General features: G+C 46.5%; 1 protein-coding gene across 1 annotated transcript; it reads left to right on the plus strand.

Annotated features, from left to right (window-relative positions):
• The first annotated feature begins 1,892 nt into the window (after positions 1-1,892).
• On the plus strand, positions 1,893-2,456 carry LOC130886721 (phosphatidylethanolamine-binding protein 1). The gene has a single exon (XM_057788807.1). The coding sequence runs from the start codon at positions 1,893-1,895 to the stop codon at positions 2,454-2,456; it is 564 nt and encodes a 187-aa protein (XP_057644790.1).
• The last annotated feature ends 7,381 nt before the right edge of the window (positions 2,457-9,837 follow it).

Genomic DNA, 9,837 nt, shown 5'->3' on the forward strand with positions numbered 1-9,837 from the left:
CTCAACCTGTGGGTCTCAACCCCTTTCGGGGTCTCATATCAGATATTCTTCACACCAGATATTTACATTGTGATTCATAACAGTAGCAAAATTACAGTCATGAAGTAGCAACAAGATAATTTTATTTTGGGGGTCACCACAACATGAGGAACTGTATTAAAGGGTCTCATCATCTGACAACTGGGGAACCTGATTAGGACCGAGCTAGGTCCCCTGAATATAGGTGACAAGGGTGTGGCTTGGGCCGTATGTGGGGTCACTGACAGTGGCACCAGGATCTAACTCTAATACGTGAACTTTGTAGAGACCATTCTCTGTGGAGAGATAGCTTGCTCAGTCTAGGCACGGGGTGGGGGTGGGGGGAATGACACCTTGGTCCTGCCTCAAGGAGGGGACAGGACAGACCTACTAGACTTCCCAGGGGAGGCCTTAACTCGCTGAGGAATGGGTAGGAGGTGGGGAGGAGGAGTGGGGAGCAGGAGGAGAGAATGGAAGGGGAACTGGGACTGATATATAAAAATAAATTAGTTAATTTAAAAGATTTACATATAGGTTGCCTTTTCTTGTTTTTTTTTAATTACGTTTTTAGAATTTTTTTATTTAGTGTAGATGTTAAGGGAATGTGTGCAGAGGTCAGAGGACAACCTATGCAAGTTAATTCTCTTCTTCAACCATGCGGGGGCCCGGGGACCAAACTCAGATAGTCATGTTAGTGGCAAGCATCTTTACCTACGAGCCAGCCATCTTCCTGGTCCAGCTCAGCCTTTCTCATTGTTAATAATACTTTTGGAAAACAGAATATACTTTAATTTTAATGAAGTTCAATTTTTCTTTTTCTTTTGGGGCTCATGTCTTAGTGTATTTTATTTGTTTGGTTTTTTTTTTTGTTACGTTACTTAATATGGTGTGTGTTTGTATGTATGTGTGTGTTGTGTGCAGTCTTGTCTGCCATGGCACACCTGTGGAGGGCAGAGAATAATTTCCACCAAATGGGTCCTGGAGATCAAACTTGGGTCCTGAGGCTTCTCGATGGGTGCCTTTGTCCACTGAGCCATTATCAACCCACATCTTGGTGGAAGAGTTGGAATGAACCCATTATCAAATCCAAAGTCATAAAAATGCAGCCGTATGTTTTCTTCCAATAGTTTTATGGATTCTTACTCTTAAGTCCTTGCTCTGCTTTGCAGTAACGTGTACCTGGTATCCAGGTTGGGGCCCGACGTTATCCCGTTGCATACAGGTGTCCAGTGATTTCAGAACCACTTACTGAAGACTGTATTCTCCCCTGGTGAGTGCTCTGATGAAAAATCTCTTCACCTGGATCCAACACCAGTGCACAGACCCCTGGGTCTCCCATGACGCTGGTGTACCACTGCCGCAATTATTATTGTTTTGTGCTGACTCTACATAAAAAAAAATGTGTGTCTTCCAACTTTTTCTTTCTCAAGATTAGTTTTGAACTATTCTGGCCCCTTGCAAACTCACCAATTTCTACAGAGAAGCTGAGATTTGGGTAGGATTTTTCACTGAGTTTACACACCATCCTGAAGGATGCGTATTTCTTGGCAAGTGCTAACTCTGATCCACACGCATGAAGCGATTTCCATTTATTTAAAACCTGTTGAGTATCTTTCAACAATATCTTGTACTTTTCACACTATGCTTTTCATAAGTTTTGTCAAACTTATTTTCATCTTTCTTTAATTTTAGAACTTTAAAAAATTGAATTGATTTCTTAATACCCCCTTTTTTTTTGGATCATTCATTGAGGTATATAAGTATGCAAAGGGGTGTGCTCCCGCGGCTACAGGGCTCACGTGGTCACCAGTCGTTCTCAGCGACGCACGTGGGGTCCAGCTGTTTGCACCCAACTGCCACCACAGCGTCTCGCCATGCCTGCAGACATCAGCAAGTGGGCCGGGCCGCTGAGCCTACAGGAGGTGGATGAGCGGCCACAACACCCCCTGCAGGTCACCTACGCTGGGGTGGAGCTGGATGAGCTGGGCCAAGTGCTGACGCCTACCCAGGTTAAGAACAGACCCAGTAGCATTTCGTGGGATGGCCTTGACCCAACGAAACTCTACACCTTAGTCCTCACAGACCCGGATGCTCCCAGCAGGAAAGACCCCAAGTACAGGGAGTGGCACCATTTTCTGGTGGTCAACATGAAGGGCAATGACATCAGCAGCGGGAAGGTCCTCTCGGATTATGTGGGTTCCGGGCCTCCCAGTGGCACCGGCCTGCATCGCTACGTGTGGCTGGTGTACGAGCAGGACAAGCCACTGAAGTGTGACGAGCCCATTCTCAGCAACCGGTCAGGAGACCACCGTGGCAAATTCAAGGTGGCGGCATTCCGCAAGAAGTATCACCTGGGAGCCCCGGTAGCCGGCACGTGTTACCAGGCGGAATGGGACGATTATGTACCCAAGCTGTACAAGCAGCTGTCTGGGAAATAGGGGAGTCGCTTGCCAGTCCTGGCCACCCCCCTGCAGTGTCATGGGGCTGAACAATGAGTAACAAGTCTCTCTCTTCTCGCTCCCACCCTGCACAGGGGAGACTCCGGCTGTTGTAGGGCAGTAGTTTAGTGTGACTCTTGCTTGTTGCTTGCCCTAAAGACTCCAGTTTATTTTGGTCAAATTTAAGCTCCATCTGGTGGCTATTTGCCACTGTGATAGGGTTGTTGCTCTGTTTTTAAAAGAATAGTAACTCCAAGAGTAGAGAAGGCAAAAAGAAAAAGAAAAGAAAAAAGAAAGAAAAAAAAGCCAAGTAAAAAGACCAGGTCTACAGGAAAAGGCTAAATGTCCGTCGTTATGAAGAGACAGCTGTGATGACGGCCTCCGCCTCCATTCTGATCAGGAGCTGGTGCATGGTGGTCCCATCTAACAAGATGTGTTTTAAATCCTGTCTCCCGCCAGCACACCCAGAGACTTCACTTGGTCACAGAGCACTGCTGCAGCCTGGCAGACAATTGACAATTAAGTCAAATTCTGGAATCAATTCCTGCTAAGTCAGTTGCTTCTCGCTGGTGTAAGAAGAGCTAATCTGGAGTTGCTTGTGTTAATTCTGTTCACTTATTGTCAAATAAAATTAAAATAAAAAAATGATACGATGAATTTTTTTTCTGTATTGATCTTGTACCCCCAAACCTTGTGGAACTCATTTGGTGGATCCTGTTTCACTACTTTGACTGGTTAGTTGGTGGAAGTTTTCTAGGTTTTGTTATTGTTTTTATTTTGTTGCTCAAAACAGTGCCTCATGTAGGCCAGGTTAGCCTTGAACTTCTGACCCTCCTGCTCTATCTACCTAGTGCTGGTGTTATAGTCATGTACATGCTTGTTGGTTCTGTGGGGATTTTTGTTGTTTTGGTTTTTGAGACAGGGTTTTGATATGTTAGCCTGGTATGTGCTATGTAGCCCAGGCTGGCCTAAAACCCACAATAGTCCTCCAGGCACAGTTTTCCAAATGCTGAGATCTTAGGGCTAGACCGTGACACCTGGTTTTGCTTAATACTTTTTTGTGCAAAAGATTGTGTCCTCTGTGAATAGAGATGGCTTTCTTTTTCCTGTCTGATTGTCCTGACTAGATTCACTAATGGAATACTGAGATTATAATGGCCAAAATGACATGCTGAATTGTGTTTAGTCTTGTCACATGGATGTTAAGAACCCCAACAGTCTCCAAAGCTTGGAAATAACCTCTTGGACTCAAGGGTAGCCCTCTGTCCAGGATCCATGGGTGCAGTCAGAGAGGCTTCAAGGTGCCTGTTCTGGATTTCAGAGATTGGAAGAGAACAGACGTTGAATGGCCCCAAAGGCTTGTGGCATGCCTGGGAGGTAATGGGTGGTGGAACCTTTTAGAGGTGGAGCTTAGTGGTGCAAGCTGGGTCAGTGGGGGAGTGCTTTTAAAAGGAATGGTATAACTCCTCCTTCCTGTTTGCATCCTTGTCACTATTGGCTGCCTGGCACTGTGAGCAAAGCAGCTCCCTGCCATACACTCCCACCAGGATGCTCTGCCTCGGGAAGGCCCAGCAGCATCAGGACTGACTGAACACAGCCTAGACCTTCTGAGACCAAAAGCCAAAACAAAGCTAAAAGTTGTTTATTGCAGGAATATTTTTCACAAAAAAAAAGAAGAAAAGAAAATACTAATTAACTATGGAACTATGGGGTAGATGAATGACTTTGCTCTGTTGTATGCCCTGGCCATAATTCACTGCTTGAAATACCACAGGCCTGAAAGCAGCAGTGGCCATGGCCTGACACCTCCAGAACTGTGGGCCCAGGCAAACCCATTTTCTCTGTAAGTCATTATCTGACATATTTGATGTAGTAAGGGAAAGCATGCAGACACAATGTTTGACAGACTAACAGACAATATAAACTGGGTGGTTACCATGTATCAGGTATCTGCCAGACCTAGAGGTAACATTGCAAATATGTTACCCTACTTCATGGAGCTTTTAAACTGACTCTTTGTTTACACACACACATTCGTGTGTACACATGTGCACACAAAACGTGTAGCTCCAGTAGTGTTCTAGTTTTCTTTCTGTTGTTAGGATAAAACACTGCTATTATGACCAAAAGCAACATAGGGGAAGAAAGTGTTTGTTTGACTTGCACTTCTGGTCTCACTCCATCTTTAAGGGTAGAAAGAGTGGGAAGTCAAGCAAGAACTTGAAGCAGAAACCATAGGAAACTACTTCCTGACTTGCCTTTGGGCTCAAGCTGGGCTTCTTTTACAACCCAAGACTACTTGGTCAGGGAATGATGCTACCCACAGGGGATTGGGCCCTCCTCCATCAATCGTCAATCCAGACAGTGTCCCACAGACACATCTATGGGCTAGTCTGATCTCAGCAGTTACTCTGCAGAGGCCTCCCTCTCAGGGGACTCAAGGCTGTGTGGAGCTGATAGTGAAAGCTGGCTGGGATGCTGTAGCAGGAAAGAAACTATACACAGCTTTCATCGAAACCCCTGCTGTGAAAGGCTCAGTTGTTTAAGAATGAGATTCAAAGCGCGCTCTCTCTCTCTCTCTCTCTCTCTCTCTCTCTCTCTCTCTCTCTCTCTCTCTCTCATCTTCTCATGTAATCAGCCAGACAGGGCACACATATGCCTCCAAGCAGCTACCTTGGGGCTATACTTTCCAAGAGGCTTGAACAATTCATCCAGAAGCGTAGCTGGAAGAAAAGCAGTGAGAAGAGATGGCTCTTGGGAAAGCTCGGCGTGGACTCGGGGATGGCCGCGCGTTATTGCAGGGAATCATTAGAGCAGAGAATCTCAGGATGTGGCAGAGTTCAGGTTCACTTCAGAGCAACATGTAGAAAGAATTAATGGGCCACCCACAACCTTATCTGAACCTACAATGTCTGCAGAACTAAGCAACAAAGTTCAACCAAACAGCCTTTTCCTTACAGGCTTTTGGTGCCAAGATCCCTTGTGGCCCAGTTGTAACTCAATACAGGAGCCAAGGAAATTAAATGGAATTTGGGGAACTTGATGCTTGTGTACTGAGGGCAGAAATCTTTGCGTGGACAGAAGCAGGGCGTGGCTCTGCTTGCCTTAAGGTCCTTCTCGTTCTCTAGAGTGTTCGCTGGTATTACAGGATCAGGCTGGTCTCGGGCCCTGGGGAAAAAACAAGTTCATGGTAAAGTGTTTCAGACCCTCACCACCCACAGGGGATTCCGTGGAGAGTGTCAGCTGACAAACGCTCTGGGAAACAGACTAGCTTCACAGACTAGCCAGGAGAACTGGCCTGTGACAACAGCCATGGGGTTTGAAACCTTGGAAAACAGACGATGAAAAGTGCTGATGGGACAGTTATGTGGGCAGTTCCCGTACTTGCAAAAGGCATAGGAAAGAGTATGTGAAGCCACCTCACTCTTTATAACTAACTCAGGTGGCGGTGGTGGCGGCGGCCCTGGTGATGGATGGTGCTGACAGTGATCCGCACTGTCAAGTCCACTGGGCTAAGAAATGACTCAGGAATGGAAAGAGAATTCAGTCCATAAGGTGCTTGCCTTAAAAACATGAGGACCCAAATTTGAGCTCCAGAACCCTTGTGAAAACACCGGGGCGTGGTGGTGAACCACTGTATTACCACCACTGGTGGGGTTAAAAAAATAGAAACGTCAGCCAGGAGGTAGTGGCATACACCTTTAATCCCAGAATTCCTGTGGCAGAGGAAGATGGATCTCTGGGAATATGAGGATAGCCTGATCTACAGAGTGAGTTCCAGGATAGCCAGGACTTCACAGAGAAACCCTGTCTTAAATAAAAACAAAAACAAAAAAATTGAAAAGTTTCTGGGGCTTGACGGACAGCTACTTGTTTGGTTGAGCTCAATGCCAGTGAGAGAGGATAACATGTCTGAGGATGAGACCTGACATTGTCATTGTTCCCTGGCTTCTACATGTGTGTGTGTGTGCACACACACCTAAACACAGACATTAAAAACGAAAGAAATGCCTGAGGAATTAGTGAAACATACCTTGGGATGTACCTGTGAGAATGTCTCCAGAGAGGGCGAACTGAGGGGAGCAGACCTGCCCTGAATGAAGGAGGATCATCCCAAATACCGGAACTGGGTGGAATCAAAAGGGGGAAGGAGAAAACAAGTAGAGGGCTGGCATCCCCTACTTCTGGTCTACCATGGTATCAACAGCATGGCCACGTGTTCTCACTGCTACGCCCAGTATGCCCCACCATGCCTTTCCTGTGCTGGTGGATGGAAACCTCCAAATTTGAGCCAGGTCTACCACGTCTACTCTTAATTTGCTTCTTGCCATGCTATTTGGTCATAGCAATGAAAAAAGTGACATAGTGATGAAGAGTTATATAGATAGATGGATGGCTATCAAATAAGTAGATAAATGATAGATAGATAGATGATAGATAGATAGATAGATAGATAGATAGATAGATAGATGATAGATAGATAGATGATAGATAGATAGAGGAGAGATAGAAGAGAGATGGATGATAGATGATAGACACATAGATAGATAGAGGAAGAGAGAGAGAGAGAGAGAGAGAGAGAGAGAGAGAGAGAGAGAGAGAAGTGAAAGGGAAGGGAGAGATAGAGCATACATATGATAGACTAGCTGGGTAGCAAGACCACTGTAGTAGGAGCTAAGAGAAATACCTTCTGGTTTGTGCTGCCGCTGGCTCTAACATGAACCTGGCCTGTCAGATTCTTTTTTTTCCCTCAGTCTGCTGATTCTCCATGTGAGTTAACTATCTCGAAGGACCTCAAATTCCAGCATTCATCAGTTCTCTGACTGTGAGGAAGGTCCAGAAGGGGTCCAGAGTTGCCTGTAACAAGCTTGGAACCTGCCCTCATCTCTCGCTCGTGGGAACAGGGAACGTTATTTGCACATAAAATGTGACCTATTGATCAACGCCACGCTAGAAGAACCATCTAACCAAGGACAGAGAGAGACACAGAAGCAAAGTCAGCACCTGGCTCCAGAGAAGTCTACGCCAAGCCTTGCTGTACTAATATTAATACCTAATACCCATGCTTGTTAGCACTAACACTAGTACCCAATGCTTGTTAGCACTAACACTAGTACCCAAGCGTGTTAATATGAAAGTCACACTGTTCTAGAGTCAGATGAGGGCCAGCACTTTACATGATTCTCCATCTCCACAAGTCCTGAAAAAAATGGAACTATGTATCATTCTCTGAAGCACGATTAATAAAAACTCAAGGTCAGAAATTGAGGTTCAACCTGAAGATTCGAAAAGCAAAACAGCCAGCCACTGGCTCTGACCTCAACCACAGTTTGAAATGTCAGTCTGAAATGGCGATCCTGACTCTGAAAGCTGTTTCCTCCCATTTTATAATCCTCTCCAGGGTTGGGATTAAAGCATGCACCACCGTTATTAAAGGCATGCATCACCCAGCTTCTATGGCAACTAGGGTGGCTACTGGGATTAAAGGTGTGTGTCATTGTGGCTACTGGGATTAAAGGTGTCTGTTACCATAATCTGGTCTGTAGGGCTGACCAGTGGGACTGTTTTACTCTCAATCTTCTGGCAGTCTTTATTTATTAAAATATGTTTGAAATGCCACTACAATTCTCATTTCAAAAATAGGAAACTAAGACCCAGATGGTTTCCATGCTGATGGGACATTTGGTCAAAGGCAAGAGCAGAAGCCAACTTCAACATCGATCCCATACTGTGAAAAGTGGGGTGGGTGGGGAGGGGCTCAGTGGAGATTCTGTGGATATCACCTGTGAAGGAAGGAAGGGAAGTTGCGAATGCATTGGGGTGCGCTGGCTAGCAGTAAGAACAGAAATATTGAGAAATGTCACAAAAAGGCTAGACACGGGTACCATTGTTAAGGAGCCATCACTCCAAGGGTCAGAGGTGAAGTAGACTAAAAAATAGCTCCCCACCCCAACCCTGAGATATGGTGAAATAGGTCCTGACCATTGGCAGAAGGAGGGAAAGACAATCAGGCACCGAGACAGGGTGAGGGAGGCAATTGAGCAAGGTAAGCAGTCAGAAATTCTTGCTAAGTGTCCCATAGTCTCTCTGGGTTGCTCCATAGTCCATACTGTGTGACTCTGTGAGGAGGGGATAGGGAAGGATTAGGATTTGAACCTTAGAACTCGTATTTTCTGGGAAAGTCATCTGCCACTGAGTTACATTCCCAGCCTTTTTGTGAAAAGAGAGAGGGATAAGAGACGGCCACTGACTCACATCTCGGAGGTTCCTCCACCCTGTTGCCAACAGTCCTTCTGTTCTTCAACAGGACTTCTGCAAACCTGGTCTTTTCTTCCGCTCTCCTGCCCCTGTGTCTTGCTCCTTCAGAAATTTTGATTGCCTTTGTTTCAGTCCTGGGCAATAACAGCCGCCTGACAAGCAACCAGGAAAAGCTCAGAAAGGACATTGAAAGGCTATTCCACAGAATGAAGGGAACAAGGCACTGGGAAGAGGCCAAAGCATCCAAGAGCAAATGATCCAAGGTTCACCACCTGCTGCATGCAAAGGAGTCAACTAGCGCTTGCTGCAAGGAAGGAAGGGAGAGACGGAAGTTGTCCTGATTGACAGATACATCTAATCGGGGGATTTCAAACCTACACATGCCACTTAGGGCTTGCCAGCAGGTCTTGGAGAATAAAAAAGACCTTTTAAATAAAATGAATCACACAGCTCATGCTGTTGAGGACCCCCGTAGCTGCTCTGTGCTGCTCTATAGCCCTAGTGCTGGGAGCAGATTCGAGTGGCCGCCATTACAAGATGGCGCTTGGCCCCAGCCTCGCTTGGTGGACAGCTCCATATTAGGCAATGCAGTGGAACCATGCCTCTCGCATGTGCAGTGATGATGATGTGCCAGGAGCATGGGCAGGTGCGCATCAGCCAATCCAGGCACGACTCGTTCCCTTACCCCCTATATAAGCAGCCACTGCTTGGTGCTCAGGGGCCCCTCGCTTCCACTCTCCCTTCAACCAAGAGGCTCCAATAAAGCGTGATTTGGGAAGAATCCTCGTCTGGTGGTCGTCTTTTCCTGCTGGTCAGGGAGTTCGCCGCAACTGGTGCCGAAACCCGGGACACTGGGACCAGCTTTGGTACCGAGTGAGGGGCCAAAGAGGATTCAGAACTCGACATGCGGAGCGGCAACGTCGGTGAGTCTCCCAGGTATGATGATTGTTGGGGTTGCACCTGAGGTGTTTTGCTTGATCTTTGTGGCCCTCATGATTGTTGTTTTTCTGTGCTGCTTTTGGTTGCGCAGGGAAGGGAGGAGGGCACTGCAAGCACACCAGGACAGCCTATCAGAGTTGGATTCAAAAGGGGGGGGACTTAGGCAGGTCTAGACAGAAAAGAA

Source organism: Chionomys nivalis, chromosome 1 (genome assembly GCF_950005125.1).
Source record: "Chionomys nivalis chromosome 1, mChiNiv1.1, whole genome shotgun sequence".
Lineage (NCBI taxonomy): Eukaryota > Metazoa > Chordata > Mammalia > Rodentia > Cricetidae > Chionomys > Chionomys nivalis.

Coding starts and splice junctions, on each gene's coding strand:
- LOC130886721 (XM_057788807.1), top strand. CDS start 1,893: ATGCCTGCAGACATCAGCAAGTGGGCCGGGCCGCTGAGCCTACAGGAG.